This window comes from Rhea pennata, chromosome 17 (genome assembly GCF_028389875.1).
Source record: "Rhea pennata isolate bPtePen1 chromosome 17, bPtePen1.pri, whole genome shotgun sequence".
In the NCBI taxonomy this organism is placed as follows: domain Eukaryota; kingdom Metazoa; phylum Chordata; class Aves; order Rheiformes; family Rheidae; genus Rhea; species Rhea pennata.
Genome location: NC_084679.1, coordinates 15,461,943 through 15,489,244, shown reverse-complemented (window position 1 = coordinate 15,489,244; position 27,302 = coordinate 15,461,943). Strand labels below are relative to the sequence as shown.

Sequence of the window (27,302 nt, the reverse complement as noted above, 5' to 3'; positions counted from 1 at the left end):
TGAATCCCGTTGTCACATGCTTGGAATTTCATGGCTCTGTGTGAGCTGTTTGCAGAGTAGCTTGTGCTCAAAGCAGGGGGATGTGGCAAAGCAAGAATGACCCTTGTTGGCCTGTGCAATGCTTCTTGCAGCCCCCACCCCCATCTCAGAGGACGTCAGCCCAGCACATGGGACATGCTGGTGGTGCTGCTTGGCACTCCTGGGTGAGCAGTCTCCAGGCATGGAGCAGCAGTGTGTGCACTGCAAGGGGCCTGCGCGTGGCCAGCTCTCTCTGTCCAGGGTGCAGAAGCCCTGAGGACCCATTGGGGCAGGCAGGGAGGTGTCACCAGTCTCTCTGCAAACCATGCGTGAGCTCCAGCAACCTGTGGCAGGAGCTGCTTCAAAGGTGGCCTCTCTGGAGATGGTTTCTTCTCCAACAGGACACAGCAGAGCTCTGCCCCAGAGCAGAGTGCACCGAGGCTGGAGAAACATTCCTGCTGCAATGATAACAGAGTCCGTGTTTATGGAAGCAGCCAGGCAGGGCTTGCGGAGGATAGAGGGTCCCTGTGTGTGGCAGGGCTGGCCGGGGGTAGCGCCGGCCGGGGCTGAATGGGGCTGTGTGCACGCGTTTCCTGGAGCAGCCCGAAGGCAGCTGGCTCCCACCCAGCTGCTCTGTGTAAACAGGGAGACGGGCAACAACGGCCCCCGCGGCCCCGGCCCCATGGAAGGCTGCCCCTCACAGCTAAGCCTCAGCCTCCTCTGGGCTGGGGAGCCCATGCTGGCGCAGTGCAGGGGGGGAAACGCTGAAGATGCTCTCCAAGTCCAACATGGGTGCTTGGCGGGAGGCCCAGCAGAGCTGGGGGTCAGGGTGCCAGTCGGCCGAGGTTCCCAGGGCAGGGGAGGCGTGCTGCGATGTGCACGCTGGGCCAGGCCAGCGGCCCTGCAGCTTCTTTGTGTTGCCGGGGCTGGGGGCTGTTATTTCACTGGAATGCACTACTTTGGTCGCAGGCTGCTTTTGTTTGCCTTGGCCTGTGCAGCACCCTGTGTTCTTTGTGTTATCCAGCACAAGAGGCAGGCTGGAGGCTGGCCCCCACCCTGTGTGGCATTGCCCTGTCCCCAGCAATGCGGGGACGGAGACACAGAACCAGAGCCAGCTTTGGGAGCTCCTTGTCCCTCCAGCAGGCAGACTGGGTGATATATCCACCCACTTCCTCCTGAGAGTGTCTGGGGGTCCTCGGGGCAAGGGAGACATACTGGGATGGTGTCAGCAGCTTCTGTGTCCCTTTGACATCAGGTGACCAAGGTGTCACTGCATGACTCCACCTGAAAGTCCAGTGCAAGATTAGCCATTAGGAAGCCAAAGCAGGTGTTACTCCACGGCAAAGTCCTCATGTTCTTTGTGGGTCCTTGACCCTGAAATGGCAGTAGAGGGAAACACAGGACTGGAAGGTCTGCAGGGCTTCTAGAACGCTTTGTCCTGGGCCCCCTCGTGAGCACTAGGTCAGCACTGGAGGAGCCCAGGATGCTATGGGGAGTCTGGAGTGAAATCAGTGCTGTCTGAAGTCAACGAAGTCTGGAAGGTGGATGCCCCTTGTTCTACTCACATGCTTGGAGAGCACTGTCATTACCTTGCAATCACTAGCACTGAGCCAAACAGGCTTTCCTGTCCTGGGATTTAATGTGACTGCTCTGCTAATTACCATATGCAATCACAAATGCACCTGTGAAAGAACTGCCTCAGCAGCAGTAGAATTTTTTCTAAGCCCCACTGAATCTAGTCCTGTGGCTGTAGGTGACTGACTGGGCAGCAAAGAGACCAGGTTAGGAATACCTCTTAGTCAGTTCACCAGACATTGCTCTTATTATCTCCAATGCATATAATCCACTTCCTGTCATGAAAAGCAGAGCTTACTCTCTTGCTGCAGTAGACAGAAAGCTGCTTCACAACTTCAGCACTACCTTCAGATTTGCAGCAAGTCTCTGGCCAGTTTGTACCATTTGCACTTGTGCCAGCAGCTAGTGTAGCTCTCCACTAGTAGTGTTGACCCAGCAAGCTAATGAAGACTGGACAGATCCGTTTTTGCCTGGGTCTTTTGAACTGACTCCTTGCTAACTGTTGCACGAAAACCCACTTTTGGGTTCTAACTGTTTAGTCAGGTAATTCAGATCAGCATGAACAAATTTCTACCTGTAATAACCAGAGGTGGCTCTGGACTCAGCACAGCCTGGCTTTGCTGAGTTCAGAGCAGGGAAAGCAAAACTTGCTGCAGAAAAAGTTGTTTGTGGTGACTCTCAGGTTCAAGAAGGTGCATGCATGAAGAGTAGGACCAAGACCGGCTGCTCTGTGCTACTAGATAGAGATAGAGGGGGAGACCAGAAGGAACCAGCATCACCATAGGAGCACATTTGCTCTCCAAAGCCTAGTATCAGATAATCTTAGTGCAGTTACATCTTGCTTGCCCATGCACCCACCTCCAGCTGTTCCTAGCTGCCAGCAGAGAAAAGCCTCTTGCCAGCTTGTGGCTGCAGTGCCTGAGGCAAGAGCTTGGGGTCTCCTTGTATGCATGGGTTTCACAGGGCTCACTTGTCAGGCATGTGAGTGGTACTAGCACTAGGATGCCTGTGTGGGTCTCAGCTGCGTGTAGTCCTGCAGATGCCTAAGCTAATCTGTGCTGTGCTCCTCACATGCTCCTGCTCCACACCTCAGTGTCTCTTTTCCAAGCTGCAAAGATCAAACACCTCAAGTTTAGCAACGACTGTTATGAGCTGTCATTTGCTTGGGATGAGCAAGATGGGAATGACCAGAAAGTAAGAGGACCTAACCCCTAACCCCCCCCCCCCCCCCCCGTCTTGGTCAGTGACTTTTCTGTCTCAGTGCTGTGGCCCTGCTGAGGGAGAACGCTCCCTGCCTGAGGAGGAGGAAGTTTTTGAGAAATTCAATTTCTGGGCTGCCAGAAAAATTGGCCTATATCCTTAGATCATCCACTGGGTTTTGTGCACATCAGCCCTCTGGAACAGGACCGTTGAGGACCTCAGAGATGGAGATCTGGGGGAAATAAGGGGGTGATAACAGCAGTGGTTCTTCTGTACCCTCAAGGCATGCTTGGAGCAAAATGGAGCTGTGCTGCCCTGCACTAGGGAAGCAGGCCAAGACCTGTGCACGGCAGTGATCCAAGCCACACAGGGTTGGCCCTCAAGCAACAACCTGGGCCTCCCTTCTAGTCCCAGTGATGGGCTGGCCTCTGCTCAGAGAGCACTGGAGCCCAGGGTCAACAGCCTCTCCTGGCCATAACACTAACCGAGCAGGTCAGGAAATCCAAGCAGGTCAGGAAATCCCAAAACCTCATCTTCCCTGCCAAAATGTCCTACTGTAAATAGCAGCAGCAGCAGGATCTGGTATCAAAGTGTAGGAGAAACCTGCCTCTCTTCAGTGTGCATGCAATGTCCCTCCAGGCATAAGCACTTGCTCACCCAGTGGGGTCCCCCATGCTGCTCTCAGGACTTTGGTGCAACCAGGCCAGCCCTTACCCTGTCCTTCTCATGTTTCTCAGTGCTTTGTCCCGGTCTTGAAACCAAATATCAATGTCCCCAGAGACACTGAAGAAGTATATTTAGAGCTAATATCACCTGCCACTCACATGTGGCCATTTCAGAGGCGTGGAAGGCGATACTGCTGTTCAGCTGATACTGCAGAAGTTGGCAGCGGATCGCCTAGCTGAGTTCTTGGCAGAGATGTTGTGTGGCACCCTGAGGCCGACTGCTCCTTGGACCGACCTCAAACTGGCTGCTGCAAAACCTGTATGTGTTTCTGCGACGTGCAAGCGGAGAGATTTTGTGTACTGGGTGCTGTCAGAGACGGGAGCGTGTAGCAGGACTTGTGCCGCTTTGTCAGATCAGTGCTCTGGACTTGCTGTGAGCAGAGACAGTTAGGTGTCCCATCCTCTGCTTTTTGCCCCATGCATGTGGCATCTGCACTGCAAGTGGGGACGTTTCCACCAACGGGAAAAGAGCGCAGGCGCCTGGGCTCTTTGTTCAGCAAAGGGAGTTCAGCTGGCGTTCGGCAACTCCAGCGGCTGGGAAGAGGCCCACAGGAAGCGGCCAGATTTCTCCCAGCCCCTGTCAGCTTGTGATTTATCTGCCGAGTCCCCCAGAGCCAGATGTTGGAGCTGAACAGGAAACGCCGTCCCTCGGGGCTCTGCTCCACACAGCAGCCTCCTGTTCTCGGAGCTGGCACTGCTCAGCCTGCGCTCCCTCCCAGGGCTCAGCCTCGCTCTCCTCCGTGCTGCGCTCAGCTCAGCCCGCTCCGGACAGGCTCCTGTCTGCCTGCTGGCGGCTCTCGGCCATGATTCTCTCTTCAATCCATCTGGCCTGCCCCAGTGCTCGATGTTCCTTGCATGGGCTGGGGCAACATGACATTTCTGTCCTGTGGCAGCAGCCACGCTCCTGGGGGGTGAGGAGAGCTGGCAGGGCTAAGGTAGAAGTGGCAGAGTAATGCCCTGGCTTCTGCTGGCCCCGAGCCTTGCCCCAAACAGCTTCTGTGCTTTCTTGCTCCAAAGGTATTTTTAACAGCAGCGAGCCCCACTTTCCAACAAGGTCATGTAGGAGTCTGGTTGCACAAAGACAGAACCCCCAAGCCCTGAATCACAGCTCCTGACAGCATAAAAACCAAGCAAAGTGTGCTGCAGCTGGCAGTCCCGTGCTGACCATCTCCTGTCCCCTGCTAGCCCCTTCTCGCCTGCCAGGTCTGCTGGGCTGTACCCCAGAGCAGAAAGACTCGCTCTTTCCTGGGCCCAAGTGGGAACTGTGCTGCTTTCCCCCTTGCTGCTGGTGTTCTGGAGATCCTTTTTCTTCTTAAGCCACATCCATATATTCTTTAGTCTTTTCTGAATCCTGTCATGCCTCACGGCTGTGAGTCCCAAAACCTTTGTCATGGCTTCTCTCAGGAAACATCTTGCTTCATCTGCTTCCAATGGTCTGCTTTTGATTTTCCCTTTTTGGGTTTTATTGCAGGAAAAGTCATGTTGAAGCTGCTGCTTCCCCTACTCTGAGTGCCATTTGCTTTTTAAATATTGGAGCCACTTTTGTTCCAGTGTTTCTCCTCTGAAGTTTATTATCTCCATTATTTTAGATCCTTCTTCCTTCCCTTAGCCATCCATGGTATCCAGCTGAATATCTCATCTGTCCTGCAGTGTCCCTACAGGGCAGGATTCTTGGAGCTAAGCAGGCATTGGCTGATGAAGCTCCCTCATTTCAGGCCATCCCAGTTTCGGTTTTATTCTCTCACACGTTCAGTCATCTCCTTTGCCGTCTTGCTCCCCTTCAGACACACAAGAGTCCCTGTGAGGACAGCAGGTCTCCCTCCTGAGGTAGATGGCTCAGTGAAATGCAAGTGAGGATGTGGGTGGCTTAAATCCTTGTTCTTGCTGTGCATCCCTTGCGTTTAGCCAGTCTGCGTTTATATATCTGGTATTTGAGAAGTATGCTGTTTCTCACTCTTGTCTTCTCTAAGAGCTTTAGCTATGTAGGCCAAGTGTACACCACTCCTGTAGTTTCAGTGATGAACCATTTGCCATCCTATAGTTCTTCTGGTTCTTTACATTTATGAAGTTATATTTTCCAATCAACAATAAATGTTATGATGCCACTGGGGATCCTACCTGGACAACTTGCAGTGTTCGAAGAATTAATTTATTGTAAAACACTAAAATGTTGCAAGAGTTAAGAAGTCCAACCACCTGCTCAGTAAATTACAGCACAACTTACCACATAGTGATAAGCAGTTGCTCTGCCCTGTCTGGAAGAAGTGATAGAGGCTGGTGTCTTACAGATCATCGTTCGGCCAACTCCTGTGCCAGTTGCTAGCTGTAGGCCTTGGCTAGACCGAATAAAGACAGAATTGGGGCCTGCTGGCAGAGATTACAAAAAACTGGAAACACTGACTTAATATAAAGCTGTCTGCCAGCAAAAACCTGCTGGTTGCCTGCTTTCCCACTCGCACACTGTGCAGTGCCCTGCATAGTAAGGGATGGCGCTTTCCTGGTGTCTTTGCTGCAGAACAACACAGTTTTGCATGCACTCAGGGCCACATTTAAGGAGTTACTGAGCCAAGGGAGAAAAATGAGCATGCAGAGGTCCGTACATCAGGAGAGGAACTCGAAAAGCATCTCTGTTTTAGCAGCTGGTAGTGCTGAGCTCTCCAGGAGAAGTCAGTTCAGGTCTGCTTCGCAGCTGACACCAAAGCTTTCTGTCCCCCTCACCCAGCTGTACCACTTGGAAGCACGTATTGGCAGTACCCTGGGGGCCAGTGATCCCGACCAGCAAATTCCTCCTAGCTCGGTCAGCCAGGCAGTGATGCCACTCTCCCAGTGGCCTCTCACACCCTGCATCCCGTGCCCTGCAGGAAGGGGCTTTCATGCCCACACCCTCCCACCGCTACTTGCTGCAGCCCTCCGTGGCTTGGCCTCAGGCCCCAGTGGATGGCACAGGGCATCAGCGCATTGCACTTGCTGCTGGTGTTTCCAAAGCTGTTGGGGTCCCAGTGTGGGGCATGCATAAGGGGGGTTGGCAGCAGCTCTGAGGCAGTGCGAGCTCTCCAGAAAACACTGCAGCTGGGAGTTGTGTTTAGCACTGGCAGAGCAAGATTTCATTGCTGGACATTCTCAGATTTTTTCTGACTTAAACTTTTTTCAGTGAAAATACTTTAAAATGATCAAACAAAAATCCTAGTCTCCCCTACCCCTTGGACCAGACAACTGTCATTATTCAGGCTTTTTTTTTTTTTTTTTTTTTTTTTACTGTTGAAACCAAAAACATATTTTTAACACTACGTTTTCTTCTCTGGTGGTTTTTGTTTGGCTTTTTCTTTTCTGTGTTTTGCCACCAAGTGCAAAGGAAGCAATCCCTTGGCCAGCAGGGATATGTTCCTCCTTAGCTTTGTTTCTGGAGAAGTTGGTGAAGGGACTGAAAAGTGGCAGAACTGGTAAAAGCTGATGCTGAAAGACCTAACCACAGACATTTCTTCCTTTACCTCCTTTTGTGGAAGAAGAAAGAAAAATAAAAATACAGATCATAAAGTTGAAATTAAAATTACTGCAATTAAAACCGGCAGCTCATTTCTCTCTCTGGGGAAAAATAAAAAAACGTGCCTCCAGGCACAGTTCAAACTATGAGACTTCCTTTGCAGGATTGTTGTGCTGGGCTTGTCAACTCGCTGTTGTCTGAGCCTGGGTAAATCCCAGGGCTGTTGCTGTGTCCTTACAGGACCTGGTGATGTCCTCTCTTGCTCAATACCAGACGTGAGACCTGCAGATACAGGCCAGCCGTTGCACCCTGGCTTTCTGATAGCTTGTTTCTCCACAGTGTACATTCTCACTTCAGGCACCTGGAAACCTGCCATGGAGCTCCAGTTTGGGAGGAGAGGGAGGTGGTTGTAAGGCTCACACCAGCTGCGGTGGCCCCTGGCATTTGTCTTCAGGCATGGGGGACTTTGTCATTGCCTGTCTGCCTTTGCTGCAAGCCCATCCCGGTAGTGTGAGCACTTGGCTAATGCTCCTGGAAAGACTTGGAGACTGGGCAGGACTGTGCAGCAAGACTTGCTCCTACATCTGGGAACTTAGCCCCATCCTGCTGGTGTGTTACACCATGCTACATGGGGAAGGACTGTGCAGGGGCTTCCAGAAGGTCCTGGGTTGGATTGGGTGACAAAGTCACCATTTGTCCACCTTGTGCTGCTCCAGTGGGGATGATGCCAGAGTGCCTAGGGCAGCAGTGGCAGGTGGAGTGGTGTCCCCTTCCAGGGGCTTAGCACAGCTTTTCTGTGGACTCAGTCCAGCTTGCATCCAAGGGCTGTGCAGGCTCCTGAAACCCACAGAAAAGATGGTCAGAGTTGTCTGGCACCCACATCCCTTCCAACAGGATGAGGAGGCATGAGTAGAGAGAGCAAAGCAGAGGTGGGAGTCCTGGGAGGGAAGGGGGAGCAGGGGGAGCAGACAGGGCAGGCAGCAGCTTACTGACAGCCAGTTCTCTGCTCTTACAGTGGCTCATCATGACCTGGAGAATACCATGAACTGCAGCTTCATCGAGCCACCCTCTGTGGTGGAGCAGCCTTCCCCATCATGGTCTTCCCGTGGCTCCTTCTCCTCATTTGACACCACAGATGAGGGGCCGGTGTACTGTGTCCCCCATGAGGGTAAGCAGAGGGACAAAGCACTTTCGAAGGTGGCTGTGGGGCTTCTGGAGCATCTTCTGCTCTGTGGAGGGACAGAGAGAGGAGGGGTGTCACCACTTCATTGAGAGGGCCATGCACATGTCAGTCCTGCTCCTCAGGAGAGTGTCTTAGTGCTCTGGCTCCAAGAAGCAGGACTTGAGCCCAGCCTGTCCCCATGCCTGTGCCCCAGGCTCTGCAGTTGCTTCCTATGGTGTTTCAGAGTTTTCTTGTTCCAGAGACACTGGTATTGTTTTAAGGTTTCTTTTCCAGTGGGGTCCTTGAAGAAGCTCCCAGAAGATTAGCTGCAGGGATGGGTGGACCAGCAGGTAAAACAGGCTAAAATGAGCCTCTTGGAAAGGAGAGACAGACTGAGCGGGACAGCCTGCACATCTCCCACTCTGCTATGAGAGCAGTTCAGTCCTTCTCTTCCCCTCCTCTCTTCTCCTTCCCTCTCCTCAGGGACATCCTGTCAAGCCCTCTGTGGTGCCCAGCCTTTTGCCTATGTAACAGCTCCATGCTCTCCTTTTGCAGAGACTGTGGGTGACAGCAAGGACAGGGGAACATCCTGCAGCCTAGGGGAGAAGCTGGTGCCCCCAGTCGGTGCAGAAGAGGCTGGAGAATACACCTTCCTGAAGGAGACGGGCTCCATCAAAGCTTTCCAGGCCGACAGCAGCGAAACGCCCCTGCTTAAGTCCTCCGACAGTGAGCGCTCGTCCTGCGGGTCAGGCTCTGCCAGTGCAGCACTCTACGCCAGGATTGCCCGGCTCTCCAAGCAATCCAAGGATGAGGAAGAAACCACCGCAGATCCCAGGTGCCCTGGGGGGAGTGGGAAGCCACCCTCCCCTGAGAGAACCAAGCCCCGTCCCCCTGACCCATCCACAAAGCCCAAAGTGTCCTGGATCCATGGCAGGTACAACTCCAACCAGTCCAACTCGCTGCCTGCACCCAGCCGGTCCCCGGAGAGAGCCACTGCCCAGCTCAGCAGCCCTGAGCATGGCCAGGGCTTGGCCAAGAGGAAGAGGAGTCCGAGCGAGACTTCGGCTAGTGTACATGGCAAAACAGATGAGAAGTGCAGTGCAAGGAGCAAGGAGAAAGCACAGAAGCATCCAAAGGAGTCAAGCTTCCCTGAGGGCAAAACCTCCCTCCCCACAGAGCCTCAGTCACCATCCAAGCCCAAGCAGAGGAGCAAGGCCAACACAGAACAAATGGAGAACATCAACGGGGCAGTCCAGAATGCCTTCAAAAAGATGGGTGGTTTCCACCCGGAGAGGCGTGCTGGGGACAGCAAGGAGGCTCCCCGCAGCCCCAGCACGAGTAAGCCACGCTCCGAGACCCTCCATCCCCATCTGACCTTGGAGGCAGCCACACTGCTGGCTGCCCAGCTGAAGGAAAAGACTCAGAGCCTCAACAAGGGAGATGGCAGCGCCCGACAGAACGGGGTGAGCACCCTGCAGCCCCAGCGGGAGAAACCCACCCCACCCCAGAAAGCCAAGCGCTCGGTGGCCACCAACAGCCAGAAGGCCAGCAAGCCTATGCTGCCCACCTCTCCCAACCTGCAGAAACTGATCCCCCCCGTGGCAGAGCCCATGGCCGGGGAGCCCAAGCGGGCAGAGAAGCCAAACTCCGGCAGCAGCCAGGAGCAGGCTCCCCAAAGTGACCAAGCCGTAAAGAAAACACCCATTAAAAAGCCTCCCAGAAAGAAAAGTCGAGAAGCCACTCTGGAGCAGCCCAAAGCAGCCGTAGTGCCCTCTCAGACAGTGCAGTAATGAGGACCTGGGGGGCCCGGTCTGGCACAGGCCTGCCACACATCAGACATTTGGGCAGGAGGAAGGAAGTTTGCAGGCATGACCAGTGGAAGTGGAGGCCTGAACTGGGCAGGGGGCACTGGAAAAGCCTCCAAGCCATCTTTTTCCCCTTCTCTCTCTATTATTCCCTTTTTTTTTTTTTTTTTAATTATCTCTCTCTCCCCTCTGCCCTGGGACCTGGTACTCCCCACCCACCAGAGATGCCCTCCCCGTGGCTGTGTCCTGCACCCAGCTTCTCCTCTGCGTGGTTCTGGCAGCTTACCTTCCCTGCAAGGAGAAGGACCTCACAGAGCCATCCCAGTGTGGCCCAGCAGTACCGCCCTGGCCAAAACCTGGGACCACGCGCGGCTCTGACCCACGGGTCACCCCTTTTGTAGCAGTATTATCAATCGCATAAGCAGTGCTTGTTGTGCTAGACGTACCCATGTTATATTCTGCAGTAACGGAGTCACTTGCTTCCTGCATCCTAGTCTGGTCTATCAAGTTTTCATTGCATGGGAAATGGCAGCTGGAAGGCAGGCTCACTGCTCAGCCTGCGAGGGGGCAACTGCGTCCACATCCTCGCCAGCGGCAGGGCCTTGCCCCCATGCCAGCGCAGCGTACGGAGCAGCGTGCCGCAGGGCGGTTGCGCTTTCCCGGTATTGCACCATGCCCTGGCTCCATGCATGTCTCTTGCCCTTTCAGCTTTTCCCCTCCTGGAGATGTAGCCGCCCCAGGCGCCACCGTCCCTCCACAGCCACGCTGCTCCAGTCAGCGTGAGGTCGAGCTGGTTTCGACTGATGGCCCCTCCGCACCTGAGGCTGTTTCTGCCAGGAGTGGCTGGGAGGAAAGCACTATTTATGGCCTGAGACTGGACACTGTTCAGAGAGGCTGTCCCGGCTACGGGGTCCCATCCGGCAGAGTTGGACGGATTAGTTTGGTACGACAGAGCCTGGCATCTCTGCAGAAAGCTTTCCTAATAAAAGTGTATTTCTCTTGTATCTAGGTGGTGTCTCTCCATGTCACAGGCCACATGATGGGCATTGCCTGTCCTTGCTTTGGTATTCAGCAGCATGAACCCCGCTGTGGGCCCAAGTTTTCCCGGAGGCACATGGAGGGCGATGGTAGGGCATCATTTTGGCACAGAGCCTTTCTTTATGCTTCTGGTGTAGGTGAGCATGGATGAGCCCATCCCTAGCATCACTACTGGGGCATTTTGTAACCGCTTCTCCCCAGAAATGATGATGATAATGCTGTAATGCGTCAGCCCTAAAGCCGCTAGGACAGAGATTGCAAAGGCAGCTGTGCTGTCTGGCACTTCAGCGCAGCAGCAGTGATGTATGCGGTCAAGTACATAGGCCTGGGGTGGAGGAGGCAGGTCAAGCACAGCCCTGCTGTGGCTGCTGTTAGTGTTGTCCTTTGCTGGAGATATGAATTTACACCTGGCAGCAGAGACCAGTTGTGGGGGCAGGATTAGGAGCACTACTTCCCCCGGCATACTAGCATCTTCTCCCTGGCGTAGCAGGAGCCCTTGTGGCTCCTCTTCCTTGCTTCAGCAAGGGAGGCTCTGGGTCCTGATGGCCTGGGGTGGCACTTCAGAGGCATGCTATTTCTCATCTGCCCACTGCTCCAAGCCTGTGAGGTTCCTTCAACCTCTTCGGGAGCCTCCTGCAACCTCTCTGGGAGCCTCCTGCAGCATATGGGGGTGCCAGCTCCCACCATACTGGTGCTCTACTGGCTTTCCCTTGAAGACCCTGTGGCCAGAGCCATGAACTGAGTAGACACCCTGATGCCATGAGAAATAAAAGCAGTGCTTTTCACACTTCTGGGGGCAGGGAAACATGGTCCCCACAGGTTCAGCAAAAGAGGCATGTGCATCTCTAGCCTCCTGAGCTCACCTCAGATCTGTGCAAGCAGCTGAACGAGGTGAGCTGAGAAGCAGAGTTTTCTCCTTGAAGCTTCTCAGCTCCGGCACATGGAAGTAAATGCCAAGGCTTTGACATGGCTGTGCCCACTGTGCGTAGGCCTCATCCAGCATCCAGGCATGGGTTTACTCCTGAGCTCTGCCCACGACAGCCTTAAGGCAGGAATGTCACCAGAATCATATCATGGGAGCTGTGGCTTTGTCCAGCCAAGTCTTGTAAACCTCCAAGGGTGGAGATTTCCCCAGCTCCATGGTGCCAGTCCTCTGGAAGCATTACCCTCCTGGAAAAGATGTTTCTCCTGATAACCAACCTAAACCTCCCAAGCTGCAACTTGTGGCTCTCATCATATCATCTGGCACCACTGAGAAGGATTTGATGCTATCATCTCTGTATCTACCCAGTAGCAGCTGTTGGCTGCTATTAGACCCCCCTTCACCTCCTCTTGGCCAGACTAAACCAAGCCAGCTCCCTCCATCTCTCTTTCTGAGACATGTCCTCTACACCCATGACCAGGCTGGTAACCCTCCTCTGGACCTCTCCAGTTTTTTCATACCCTCTTGAACTGGAAGGCCTACATCCAGACATGACTGAGGTACAGCAGTCAGTGGAGGGGACAGCAGCTGCCTTCAGTCTGCTGCCCATGCTCTTCCTAATATAGCCCACTATGTGTTTTGCCGTATTCATGATGAAAGAAACTGCAAACTAATAAAAAGGTTGAAACCTGACATCCCATGTCATCTCCATGTCCTTTACAGCCTGGTCTGCCCAGTGCAGATAGGTCAGGTGCATTTTAGGGAAATCTCCTGTGATGGCACAGGACGTGAAGGCCATTGCCAGTGTAATGAAAGAGGAATTGTCACACAACAGCATCAGGAAGGACTGATCTCTCCTCATAATGTGACTGTGAATCTCTTTTCCAAGTCTGCTGCCAGGGGCCTGCAGGCTTTCCTCCCATAGCTGCACTTTGGTTTTATCTCTAACACGCAATGCCATGTAATAGTGTGTGGACTTAGTTTTATGGTTTTCAGTCTCGATTTGTGGACCCCTAAACAATTTCCCCTACAGTTGTGAACCCCACTAGGAAGGTCATACACAGCATAAATAAACTTGCTTTTCTTCATCACACTGATCTCTTCAGCCAGCTGTGTGAGGTCACAGGAGGAACTCCTAATGTGGACAGGTTTTCTGCTCCCTTGAGACATTTTTCCTGATAGACGAGTCAGCAACTGGTTTCAGCAGCAACACAAAGGCTTGTATAAGTATGCTGCATGGCTTCTCTGTGACTGAAGATTTAGTGGATCAGGCTGCAGAGAATTTCAGTGATGGAGAAGAACCTGCCCAGCTGCCACCAGCTGTCCACTTCCATGCTGTAGCTGACTCACCAGTCTGAGGACCAGCTGCCACTTGTGTCCTGAATGGAGTTGATGGGCCTGGTGCTCAGCAGGCCACACAAGTCCTGGTGCTAGTTAAACAAAGGCAGGGCTAGCTCAACCTGAGACCAAGCAGCTGCAAGCCACATTTCAGACTGGGTGGTCTAAGCATACTACTACCCCCAGTCCAGGAGTTCTTCTCCCCTCCATCAAAACTACAAAATTAATATTCTTCTCATTTCTTCCTAATTTTCAGTACTGAAAAAGAAGTCGGTGGGTTGGAAAGCAGCACATTTGTTTTGGCTTGGCCAGATAGTTGTGATAAAAATGAACCCGTTGCCAAAAATTCGTTTCCTATTTCAGGCCCTACCAAAAATAAACTCTAAAGGGAAATTCAAATAAGAATGAAATATGCATGAGACAATGAGCTCCCAAGATTATATAAGAAAATTCTCTCTAAACACTCTCTGGAAGGGGGAAGAGCAGTACTAGTGGTATTTAGTATTGTGGGGGAGAAGTTAATATTATTTGGGGTTCAGGGAACTCCAGTAAATAAAAAAAAAACAGAGTGAACATATACAGATATATATATATAAGCAGCCTACATTTCATGTAGCAATGCACAGGTCCTTAAACTTCACGTGGCTATACGCCACACATGGGGATATGGCCCTCTTTTCCTTTCCTCCTTTACCCCCCAAAATGGAGGTAATGGCTCAAGCGAGCAAGTCTGGACACACCAGTTCCAAGGGGGGAGTGAGCCAGAGAAGTGTGCATGTCCATCCATCAGCTATTTCCAAATCCGGATCAGCCACAGAAGGGGATGGGGCACACTGAAGATCACTTCTGTGCCCTTGGAGAGTCCGTGCAGCCATTCTGCAATGCCAGAAGAAGAGGCAGTGGTCAGAGGGAAGCGCACAGCCTGGGGAGAGCCTGCCTGAGCTTCAGGAGGCTGAAACCAAGCAGGAGCTGCAGGGTAGCTGCCTGGCTGCCTTCCTCAAAGACACTCAGCTCCTGGGATACCCAGGGCCTAAGGGCTCAGAAATGACCCCTGGCCACGTAAGTGTGCTCCTTGCACAGGCAGTATTTGGTTTGTAAGTGACTCCCCACAGCCAGAGTCAGCAGGTCACCCTGCGGGGAGTCATCGCAAAGAGGATTTGTCACAGCAACGTCACCACTTTTCATTTCACATTCATCACCATAGCAATTGGTGACCTCAGCAAGGTCCCTGGAGGATGCCTGATGCACTTGAGTCTAAATAAACAGCCAGAGAGAAGCCTTTCTTGCAGACCTTTGCCTCATGCATGCGTTTCCATGCTTTGCTCTGCAGAAATACCAGGGTGCTGCCACCAGCACCTGCCAGCTCAGCTCCCCATGAGGGTTTTCAGCAGGCAGCAGCTGAGCTGCCAGCTCCAAGCATGAAGGAGCCCATGCCACTGTGAGCACAAGCAATGTGGTCCCTCAAGTCACCTCGCATCAGCAGAAGCCCCGTCTTCCCCAGAGGAAAGAAGGAAAGTGTGTGCAGTGCTTGGGGGTAGGAGAAGGAACTTGGGGGTCCTGGCATCTTGGGCTGTGGTTCCAGGACCTGCTGCCTTGAGCCGTGGAGCTGCATGAACACCTTTAACCAGCATGTACAGTGTTCTCCTACAAGCTGGCAGAGCCTTTTTCACCCAGTCCTGCATTCTCCCTATGTGGAGAACTGCTGAGGGGTTTATTTTGTCCTTGAAGTCCTTCCCCGCGAGCTGCGTTCAAACAGGAGGTACAGGGAGGGTTCAAGTTTCCCATTTTCCCTTTTCCTGCTCCTCAGCTTTCTGAAGTCAGAGGAGGCTTTTCAGCGCTCCAGGGTAGGAAAAGTAAATGCAAACCCAAACACCAGTGAAGAATCTTTCTGCAGCACTTGGTAGAGAAAAGAAGAAATGAGAAAATGTGCAATTCAAAATCTTGAAATTTGAAACGAGGAGGGGAGGTCCAACTTGAGAAGAAATATCTACCGCTCTCCTCAGCGGGAGGATATTGTCTGCTATGCTCCTTTCCTTAACTCCCAAGCCCTTGTTCTGTTCACTCCCCACTCCAGCTGACAGCTGAAGGGGGCCATTTTTCCACCTCACTTTGCTCTCCGGACTAAAATAGGGGATCTGAGGGTGAGTGTAAGCAGGCCAGGGTGGCCAGAGCACATGCCAGGCTTCCCTGCCATCCGCTGGGGCTGGCCATTGTGGGATGGGGCTGAGCCTGCTCCAAACTCACAGCACCCAGGCTGCTTTTCTGTGCAAACCTGGCCACTGCCTGCCATGCCAGCAGAAATATTCAGCTGATGTGCTCCCAAGCACCACCTGACTCTGTGTCAATGGACTGAATCTTTTTGGCATTTCATTTAACCAACAGAGTGTTGTTTAGCTCCCTGGGAGCTCCACAGGGACTGGAAGCCACAGGTACTGGGAAAGCACAGTGATCCCACCACTATGAAGCCAGCAGGTTCCCATGCCCTCCCAAGCTCCCCGACAGCCCCACACCACTCAGGGGAGACCTGGTAGCAGTCTGAAATTGTTTTGTCCTTGCTGACAGCCATCCAATGCTGGGTAAAGGCTGGGGCCACCCAGGGCAGCCTATTGGTCACACAGATTTGATCCATCCATCCACCTCTTTACTTTAATGCAACATATTAGTGCCATTGGGGATGAGCTGAGGGAAGTTCTTTGAGTCTGAGATGCATGCATGACTTGTCAGGGTCTAGAGGGTGCCATCTGCAGCACCCCGAGCCTCCAGCCTGCTGCTGTGGCAGCCGAAGGACAGGGTGTGTGTGAACGTGGCATTCGTGAGGATGGTACTGACCCCTGAGCAGCAAGGTACCCTCCTGAGGCACTCAGGAGCAACACTGGGGTAACTGCTGCTGGAGCATAGCTGCTCAGCAAAATATGGTCTCATGGGTCCACCTCCCCCAAAGGCCACAGGCAGACAGCCCTCCTACCAAACCCACTTGAGCTTTAAAAATTTCACTCATTCAATGGAGCGCTGGAAGTGTTTCCATGTGATCTAGGTGACCAGTTACTCCCTGGCCACAATGAACAGCAAATAGAAAATGGCCAAAGCACAGCAGCTATAGTGTTTCTGGGCTGAAAATGCATTTTTAGTGAAAACCATGGAGAGCCAAAGCCATCTCTGAATGGATCCAAGTGCCTGAATATAGTTTCTACAAGTTCTGTTCAATGCTATGTAGGAACCCCCTGATTCTGCCTCAGAGAAAGCATGAGTACATTTGCATCCAAGCCCTTGAAGCAGGAAAGGAAAAACAATTAGAAAGAACAAAGGCAGGCAGAGGCATCTGCAGCGCCGCTACCTGATTTATCCTTGTGTCTGTGCTGGCCTGGCTGCAGCACTGCACGTTATAAAGTGCCTGTGCTTGTTTAGTCTGTATGGGAGCACAAATCACAGTGCTATGTCATCACTCTGCCAGGGTCTGGATTTCATTAGGAGCCACATGATCAGCCTCGGCTGCTGCTCACGGCTGGCTGCACTCTCTCCACAGAGCACAAACATGCTGCACAGGATACAGGGGCGACAGGGCCCTGGCAGCAGCACTGAATAGGCTTCTTGTCCACAGGTGAGGACCAGCAGTGGCCCCCAGCTCCAGCTGCTGCTCCGAGCTCCAGCATGGTGGAGTGCCAGGGGAATGCCAAGACAAGAGCCTGAGAACCCTCCCCCAAGATGGGCTCCGTAGGGCTGATCAGTGAGAAGCTGCTGGGACACACCAGGAGGATTTATCCCCCTTTAATTTTTGAAGACCCTGAAAATATCCTTAGGGCAGGGCAGCCTGCACTGCCCACACAAGGCAGAAGCTGAGGACAGAGCAGGATGTGGCCTAAAGCTGTCTCCTGCTAGTATGGCAATTGCTGGGCCCAGACGATCAAATCCACAAGTTAGGCTGACCACCACCTCCCCAGCTATCCCCAGATGTCAGGCTGCATAAAGAGAGAGGCACAGCTAGCAAACAAGCAGTCTCAGGCCAAGGAGTTGGAAGCAGATGACTGTAGAGCCTGCTGCAACCCTTACAGGCCACTGCATGCCTTCTGTTCTGCTGCATCCTTTGTGTCCTGCTGCATCCCTTGAATCCTGCTGCATACACTTCTCTCACACCCCAGTTCCCTCACAGGTATGAAATGCCATGCTGTGATCCAAGAGCATCTGAGCAAGCTGGCTGGGAAAGCAGAACCACTACAGGAGAATGCAAGGGAACTGGTTCCCATTTCTTGTTCAAAACAAGCCCGGGCTCTGCAGGCAGTGCTGTGCAGGCTCTAGGCTCACCTGCGGTGTACACAGTGTCTCCAGCATGTCTGAGGCTGTATAAACCTCTCACCCCGTGTCAAAACATACCTTCTGACAACTTTTCTACACTGTAGGAAGCGGAGACACAAGTTGCTCCTGAACATAGAGCACTATGTTAGACTGCTCAGTCATAGCTAACATGAATTTCATCCTGGCCATGTGTCCTTGTCTCCTCCCTTGGAAGTAAGCATCTGGAGAAAAGTCAGGATGCCTGTGTGCAGAAGGCATCACATCCAAATTCTGATGGTTGCTCAACTCAGAAAACTAAAGCACAAGCATGTTTTCTGACAAGCTTCTGATGATATATTGCTCCTTCCTTCAGGTCAAATCCAGCTTTTCCAGGCCTGATGTTTGGCAGCCCAGACGATCGCTGCAGTGAGGGAGTCCTTGCTCTGCATACTTCATCAGCTTCCTCTTCACCTCCTGCACCAGTCAGGCCTGAGCTGTAGCCTCCAGTTGAGTTCCCAGCGGATCAGGAAGAAAGCACGGAAATTTCACATGGCACAAATCATTCACAGAGCTCATCCTGGGAGAGCTGGATGTCGATTTCTACCATGGAGCCTTTTTGCAGTCTTCCAGTCACACTTAGACACAGGTGCAGGACACAAAGGATGCAGCAGATTCACAGATTAGTGAATTGAACCACCTGAATCCAAATCTTATCTTTGCTACAGCTTATGGGTGAAATTCCTGTTCAGATGCTTAGCTCTTGAGGCCAGAGCAGGGGAACAGATTTAATATGTTTGTTAAGTCTGAATAAATCTGGATGAGCCTGATGAGACAGCTGTGAGACTCCCTCTCCTGCTTGGATACACATTGCTCTTGCCTGGCTTCTTGCATTTCTGTGGTACAGTGTGAACTCATCCAGTGTTTGATTTGGTCATTTCAAATGTCCATCAGGTTTCACTACTGATTCAGTTTGCTGGGAAGCAATCTTCACTTGGTCCAAAACTAATGCTTCCAAATTTACTACATGCCCAGGAACCTTTTCTTGCACAAGATCTCAGATTGTTGCCTCCATGGCAATGCTTGAAAGCAAATGCAGACTAAGGAGAAACTAAGGAGAAAAGGCTTCTTCCTGAGATATACTCAATACTCATATCACATGACTGGAGCTTTGTGCAAAGCAGAGACTCTCCCAGGGCACACTTGCTAGGATTTGGAAGAGAAGGCAGGAGTAAGAAAGGATTTAGCTTGGCTATGTCAGGAGCAAGAAGGCAAGAGTTCATGCAGGCACAAGGAAAGGCTGAGGCTAGACAAAAGGTGAAAGTAAATCCACCAAACTGAGGCTTGTAGCACAGTGCTCTCCAGAGGAAAGAGGCAAAAAGAGGAGGGAAGGAGGCCCTGCGAAGCCACTATGGACAGATGAGCAAGTGAGTGCATCCTTGGAGGAAGAAGCCCCCAGTACAGTGACTGGGAAAGCAGGAAGGCAGCGATCACAGGAGCTGCAGAGGATTGGTACAAAGGGCTGCTGCCAGAGCTGTTTCCGCAGGGCGCAGGGTCTGAGGGTCTAAGGAGAAGCTGGAGGAGAGTGACTCTGTGAAGCCATTACAGATATCAAACCCTTTTTAAAAAGACAAGCCATTGCTTTTTGAAGAAAGTCTCCACTTCTCCACTTCCCATCTGGCACAGCCTTCACTCCGAATCTCTGTGTCCAATTATTCCCATGACTGTCTCTCTTGCTGCAAACCAAAGTGCTCAAGTATGCCTGAACATGAGATGAGCTCCACCAAGACTGTCAAGCCAGGCTGGGAGGGCAGACTCCGAGGAGATGGGCCGCCCTAAGTTGCCACTCCACAGCAGCTCAGACTTCCCAGCCCTGGCCCACTGGGGGTTCCCTGCTCTGACAAGCATCTTGGCTCAGTCCCCAGCATGGGGCAATCGGGATAAACCAAACCACCAAGGATAAAATGAACGTGCAGTGGCAGACGAGCACCTCAGGTGAAGCCAAGTGCCAGATCTGCATCTCTGGCACGGCAGACCAAAAGTGTAGCTGTTCAGCCATGCTGCCAGGACCAGACTCATGGATTCTGCATTGGAGCACTCTCTCGGTTCCTGGTCCAAGCGCCAGCCCGCACCGCGGCTCTGCTCCCCGAGGCACAGCAGGAGGCAAAGCTCGTCGCAGGCTTCCCCCTAGCGGGTAACATACTCCAAGGACACCGGCTCCACGCCAGAGGTGAGGGGCTCCAGGGACAGCTCTGCACAGTGTTACACTGGGCCTCCCTGTTCTCTACCCATTTAATATATTTGATGTTTGGGAAAACATCCCCCTGGCAGTACTTGCCAGTGAAAACCCCCATAAGCGGTCTGCTACACACCAACACGTAGCAGAGCTGATGGCCCCTGTGCCAGCCTGGAGGAGTGCAGCAGCCCAGCTACGGGCCCCATCCAGGTCCTTCGGTGGGATAGAGGTCCGTGGCACTGCACATCAGCCCCTTGTCCTTTAAAGTGCTGTTGGCCAGCAGAGAGGAAATCAGGCTTCTTGCTGACAGCTCTAAAGCCACATTTTGTACAAAACCTGCAATGCATCAGCCTCTTCTGGTGATTTCAGACTGCCTGGTAAAACCGCACACCCTGAGCACTGAGCTGCTGTGCAGAGAGCTCCAGGATCTTGAGCCAGTGATTCAGAGAGCCATGGTGATGTGACCACTCTCCATCAGGGACGCCAGGCTCTGGCAGGAATCTCTTGCGGGATTGTTTGTGCTCAGATTTCTCTGTAGGATTATTTCTAATTGAAATGTGCTCCAGTTACAAGAACAAGCAATTTCTCTGCCTGCATTTGCGCACCCCACTCCCTTTGCCTTGTCCGCTTGAGTCCGCTAGGAGATCAACAAAGTTATAAAAATGCTGATCTCCTCTGGAAGCCTGGGATATTTTGGGATAGCTAAACATACCCTTCGGGGCACAGAGAGAAGGAAACATCTAGGCCACCCTTCCCTAAGAGAGTGCAGTGAATTGTTCATCGCTGGCCATCTTTGGAAGTCAGGCCTGGTGACCTCTCCAGCTTGGGAGGTCTTTCCTGAAGGTGACTGGCCTGCAGATCCCTGCCACCAGGAACATGCTCTTGGCAGTACAGCAGTCTGCATGGGGACCACTTGGCCTGTTCTGCTTCCCACTGGAGCCATTGGATAACTCTGCAAATTCTATTACAGGGCCCATGCTCCAACTTGCTATCTGTGCACTGCTGTGCTTGCTCTCAGCACTTCTCATCGCCTACCTTTGCTTCAGGTTCATGTAGCACAACCTGCCAGCTGTGAGAGGAAGGGCTTGAAGTTTGTTTGGGGGTTTGACAAGAGGCAGCAAGCTAGGATCAGCTCCTGGCCTGCTGCCTCAGCAATCCCCTTTTGTCTGCGCAAGGAGCATATTGCCTTCCCAGTGCAGTGCTTCCTGGTTGTGAGCACACTGCAGGCTTGAACATAGCTCTCCAGTCACACCGTGCAAGGCCTCATCCTGCCTGCCCACTGTGGTCATATTCCTGCACAGCTTTGTGCACATCAGCCAGCTGCAGCCAGAGCAGGATGACAGGATGGATCCAGGGGCAGGTCCCATTTTGCTCTCTCCCAGTCTTCTAATCCAGGTGAACTCTGAAGCAGGGGTGGTAGGGAAGGGGAAGGAGAGTAAGAGCTTTCTTGTTGTGTCCCTCTATAGCTCAATCCAGACAGGTTAAGGCTATTCTTGGACTTTATATTCTCATATTCTTGGACCAACTGTGGGACTGTTTCTGTTGTAACACTACTGGATCCAGCAGCCACGAGCTCCTCTCTGGTGCTAGCAGACTCCAGAGCACGCAGGAAGGGTTACACACACAACCACAGCCTTTCTTCAGGCTCCCTTGCATCACCTGAGTTCCTCAAATCTTGCCCACACAGGATGGTCCATGTGCTGCTTGTGGCATCACTGGCTGACACCACTTCCTCATCAGGGACTCCTCCACCCCAAACTTGAGCCTACATCTCAGAGCCCTCTCTGCCTCATGCACACCCCAGCACATCACCACATGTCCCCTGTGTGGAATGCCCTGGAGCACATGGCACACATGACATCCCCAAGGTCATGAGTGCTCAGGGCTGTCCCTGCAGCTCAGTCCCCAGGTGTGTCACCCACCAGCTACCTCAGTGCTCCTCAGCAAAGCCTGAGGGCAGAGGCATGTAGCCAGGGCAAATTATTTCTGATGGGCGACCCAGCTAGTCTTCAGCTTATTGGTTCATTTTCTCCACGCAGGGTACTGGTGAGCTCACTCCCCAAGTGCAATGCCATCTTCTCCCCCAATTTGGGCAGCTCACAAGAGGAGCCCAGCCCCCTGAAGATGCTGGCCCTTGGTGACCCTGCTGCAGTTCTGCTGCAGCCTGGTTGCACTGACTAGTGAGCAGCTCGTCTCCACCCAGTTTCCCTGCGAGCCCCCTGCATTGCGACAGGCATCATGGCCCAGTACAAAGACAGCATTACCTGGGGCCAGCTACCTGGCAGGCCCTGTTGCATGCAGCCCAGGTTAAATAAGTGTGCTAGTTCCCACAAGAAGCTGTGGCTGCCCAAGACTCAGCCCTCCGAGCCTGGAGAAGGCAGAATCTCGCGCCTGCCAGACTAATGAGAAGCACATGGGACCCACATCTGGTAGCGATTCAGCAAGGAGCAGCGTTGAGAACAGAGGAAGCACATATTTCCTGCAGCACAAAGGAAGCGAGAAGAATGTCCGCGTTGCAGCAGAGGCCTCAGGGCACAGGTCTCTCCCGCACACAGTGATTTCAGCCAGCTTGCAGCCCTCTCCCTCTGCCTGGCTCCAGACACTGACCGCTCTGTCAGGTGACCATGGCACTAGCCTTCCCCCCTACAAGGCTTGTGGGGCAATTAGACTCTCTCCAAGAGCCAGCAGGCAGAGACTGCCACCTCCTGTAGTCACAGAGGCTTCCCTTGGTCTCACTAGCAGTCTGGGGCCTCCACATGCAGAAATGTTGCATGTTCACTGCTGTAGGTCCCCCAATACATCTCATTTAGACTACACTCCTTGGGTAGGCGTATAAAGGTGTAAATGGTACCAGATCCAGTACCCTTTACTGGACAAGAGGCATTGGGCACAAACTGAAACCCAGGAAATAACACTTGAAAACTTTTCTTCACTGTGAGGGTGGTTGAACACTGGAACAGATTGCCCAAAGTGGTTGTAAAGCCTTCATCCTTGGAGATATTGAAAACCCAACTGGACATAGTCCTAGGCAGCCTGCTCCAGTTGACCCTGCTTGAGCAGAGGGTTTGGACCAGATAGTCTCCAGAGCTCCCTGCCAACCTCAACTGCTCTGTGATTCTGTGGTCTGAACAGGGTAGCGCAGGCTGTTTGCTGCTTCTTCGCCAGGACTGATGGAGCTGTGTCCTTGGAAACTTGCCTCCCCCTCCCTGGGCTGAGACCTTCCAGTCCATGGCTGCCTTTCCATTTTCAGGTATGCATGGGCAACTTATAGCTACTGTAAAAGGCAGCTATTTCTCATAGACATGCTGCCCCCCAGCAGGTTCCCACGCCAGGTCTCGTCTCTCCAATTCGGTAATTTATTTGCCGTTCAAAGTTCTGCACGCAACAAAGCACCCTCTAGGAGCCTGACTCAGCATTGCCCAACCCAGACACATACAAGCTTAAGCTCTTGTTACAAATGGCTTTGAGAAGAGAGCAGAAAACCCAGAGACCTGTGGAAGCCTATAATCAGGCTGGAGAGATCAAGCCAAGGTCTGCTCTGTGCTGTGACAATTCTGCAGTGATTCAGAAGGGGACCAGACAAATACACACAGGATTGTCCTTAACAGTGCAGGTAGCCATATGGTACCACTGCAACCCCAGTGCTGTGTAAGGGGGCAGCCAGCTGTCCTGGTCTGGTGCTAGTGACGTGTGAACTCTTGACCCAGATCCCTGAACACCCAAGTCTGTTGAAATGCTTCCAGATTGCATTCCTGAGGGAATAGCCTGACACAGCTGTAGCTATGTACAGTAAAGCAGGACACTGGGACAGCAAAGTATTGTCTGGTTGGGATCCTGTTCACGCATAGGCATAGGCAAAGATCAAGATGTCCTAAGTTGCTGAATTCCAGTTGTGTCTTGTTCCATGAGGAAGTCAATTCAAAAGTTTAAGAAATAGCCTTACACCACGTTCTGGCTGCCAGCAGCAGAAAGAGCTCCAGGCCCTCCAGAGTCAGCACCTAAGGCACACCTCAGCTTGGGAGGAATCTGAAACTAATTCCCAATAGGAATTATTTGTAGTCAACAAGCCTGTGGGACAGGCATATGGCACAGAGCCCAGGTAGCTGTTCTGCCAAAGCGCTACAGAGCTGGAAGCCAGAAGAAATACTACAGAAGTGGTCAGGCAGCTGAAAGCAATGCCAGGCTGCTGCAAAAGGCACGGCCACAGCACGCAGGGGAAGGAGCTACGTAATGGCCATGGGGGAACCAGGAGGCTGTGAGGATTCAGCACATTAGCTCTTATGATAACAGAGCACAGCAGGGCCCCGGCTTCCTAATATGGCCTGCTTCACCTGCTCAAATTCATGTATGTAACAAAAGCTATCACCGAATCTCCTTGCCAAAGGATAGCAAAGGTTTGGGGCTTATATACTTTTAACAGTGCTTTTATGCTAGTCTTCAGTATTCCCCCAGCCAGAACTGGCAACGTCATGGCTAATACCTCTTAATTAAAAGACCTGTTTTCTATTCCCTAGAACCTCACCAGACTGAAACCACCTGGGCTCTGTGCCACGTATCTTCTCTGGCAGCTAAATCGCAGCAAAATGGTTCAGCTGTTTCTGAGAATGGGGTTAGGAAAATGGAGGTTGATTTGCTCATTAAAAATGTACCACAGCCTTTTCATGCAGATACTTCTTCTGGAGAAGCTCCTGCAGTGTGGTTGGGTGTATCTGCAATCAGGACTGAGCCTTTCTGCCACCTCTACCATGGTTACAGGCCAGACCACTGATACAGGTGCTGAGTGGCAGCAGCCGGGATCAAATGCAGTTTCCAGAAGCCTGTGTTCAAAATACTGACACAATACCACAAATCACAGTCTAGGGATATCAACTGATGCTGGTTTGAACACTCAGGGCTCTTTGCCTCCTGCTCTCTGCAGTCAGACACGTCCATTAGCTGTCAGGCTGTTCCTCCTGAGGGTGTTTTTCACCTCTGCTCCCAGTACGAGGCTTCCTGCTGCTTCCTCCCAGCACAGGACCTTCTCTGACACTGCACAGGATTCAAGAGGCCCCACCTACGCCTCCTTCCATCAGGATGACAGCTCATGTGAAGTGCTGGCCACAACAACGCAGCCTGAATTTTTCACAGCACAAATACAAAACATTTCCCCACTTTTACAATCTATTTTCCATATGAGCATCCCCAGCCACTGTAAAATGTGTAGACTCTATCTCCTGGTTGGTACATTCCAGCCAGCTCCTTGTTCTCTACCACAAGTTGACTGTCTCTACAGTAGGTCCCTCCAGAGCTCTCAGGGAGGCACTGCTCTCCCTGAGGCTTCAAGACCCCAGGCATCAAACCCCTGCAAACTGTCCCTCATCCCTTTGCTGGGCTCAGGCTCTTTGCAGAGGTGAGAATGGGAAGCAGGAAGACTGCTCATCTTCCAGCTCTCTCTGGACTCCGACATCAGGAAGGGAGGTGGAATATGGTTGTCTTAAAAATAGGCAGAGTGAGAAGAACAAGGACCGCAGTGAAGGAGGACGAACAGCCACGGGATGAGCAGGACAGAGGCAGACATGGCAGGATTAATAAAAGGCTTTGATCTAAACAACCCAGGGGCAGAAGGCTCTGTAGTCAGCCTATCTAATTCCTCTCCAGGACCTGAGATTTGGGGATCACCTTCCTTGGACAGAAGTATGAGGCCAGCAACTTTAAAAAAGGGACAATTTATATTAAGGGACATTTTAGAGAATCACCATTTCCCTGGGTATGTAAAGTATTCTTCTCTAAAGTGGACAGTCCTACTACACTTAAGTATACCATGAAATTACTGTAAGCTTTGAAGTAATATTAAAAACGATACTTCTTAAGCTTTTTAAAACATTTCAGTGTATCTTTCTTTTTTTTTTAATTCAATTCAGGAATCTTTTTATGTGTATCACTGAAATTAATTTGAAACTTAGCCTTTGCAGAAACCTCCTAAATATTGATCTCATTACCTGTACAAAAGTGCTTCACAAAAAGAAAATATTTTCATTCCAACAATGCATTTGAAGTAGAAATGAATTTAATAAATTCCATGTGTTGTACAAAAATTAAAAGAGCGAGGACTTGAAGACAACGTTTCCTGGTGTTCTCAAATGTTCAGAGTCTCTCCATTCTCAGTACTCCCCAATCAACCTACAAACAGCCTTTTTGCCCACTTTGCTCTGGCCAGCAATGATAAAAATTCCCTTGAAGTCTGTATTTTCTTCAAAGAAGGTGGCTGGATCACATTAAAATATGTTTTGCATGTGCTGAAATCAAAATTTGAGAACTAAAGTATACCTAACTGAAGCAGGAACAGGGCTCGGAGGTGAAAGACTGATAACTGCATTGGGAAGTAAAGTTGACACATGAAAGCATGTATTGTCCTAGTTTGGAGGCTGGCAGAGAAAACAGCACATTTTGAATGGAGGAGTGCTCAGTCACTACCTTCTTACTCCAGACAAAATGCAAAAAAAAAAAAAAAAAAAAAAGTACAGCGGAGTATTCAGTGCAGAGTGTGGGATTCATCTTCACGTTAGACACCTAATAGTTGTCCAAGTCCAAATGAGTTTTCCAGGGTTTAGTTCTCCATTTAAGGGTGAGGAACAGTTACCCTCAGGTGCTAGTTTATCCAGATTTTCTTAGACGTTGTTCTCAGACTGATGAACTGCCCTGCTGAGATGACTATTCCTCTTCATCTATTCTAGGGAAAACCTAACAGCTGTCTAAAATGAATACCTCACTACGAGACAGGCAGACTGGAAGAAGGATTGCACTTCTAATGCGCAGTAATAACCTCTAATAACCAAAAGATCTTCCGAATGTTTTCATTGCAGGAAAATCATCCTGTATGGACAGGCCACAAAAATTCCAGATATTTAAGGATGACAAACTAAAATGCCTACTGTAATTCTGAAACTCTTTTGACACATAAAGTAACTAAAAACATTTTAGCAGCCTTCAAGCACAAATAACGATATAATTTGAATATTGCTTCCTGTGTTACGTGGTGAGACAAAGTGAGACAAAGCATGGCCTAGAAGGAAATACTCATTCTCATTTCCGTGGTTTGAAACCTCTGCAGTAACAGCTGGAAAGGGTTTATTTTTCTGTAAATCCTTAGTTGCCTTCTCAGCAGAAATAAATATGCTGCTTTGCACTAAGTGTATTTGTCCTACCACGATGTATCGTTTTAACCACGGGTGCAACACCCCCACCGCCACCAGCGCACCGTGCACAAGTAACCGTGCGCACTGCCGGGTTTGCAGCTCCCGTCGCTCCGTTTTCGGGAGCGGTGCCAGAATTCGCCCCTCCGGCGCGCTCACCGCGCACGTACAGCAGCGACCCGCAAACCTCCGCCCAGGCGACACGCGGCCCGCGGCAGGGCGCCCCCCCCGCGCCCCGCTTTCCCCGCCGAGCATCCCGCCCGCCGCCGCCGCTCGCCTGACACCGAAGCGCCGCCGCAGCGCGAAGCGCCGCCCCCGCCGGGCGGGGCCGCGCACGCCGGGGCCGCGGCGGCGCGCACGTCGG

General features: G+C 51.8%; 1 protein-coding gene across 1 annotated transcript in view; it reads left to right on the top strand.

Annotated features, from left to right (window-relative positions):
- The window catches only part of SCARF2 (scavenger receptor class F member 2), a 39,170-nt gene extending 28,200 nt beyond the window's left edge, over positions 1 to 10,970 (top strand). The window contains 2 exon segments of the mRNA XM_062590411.1: positions 8,015 to 8,167; positions 8,717 to 10,970. Coding sequence (XP_062446395.1) covers positions 8,015 to 8,167; positions 8,717 to 9,951 — 1,388 coding nt within the window. The 3' untranslated portion in view covers positions 9,952 to 10,970.
- The last annotated feature ends 16,332 nt before the right edge of the window (positions 10,971 to 27,302 follow it).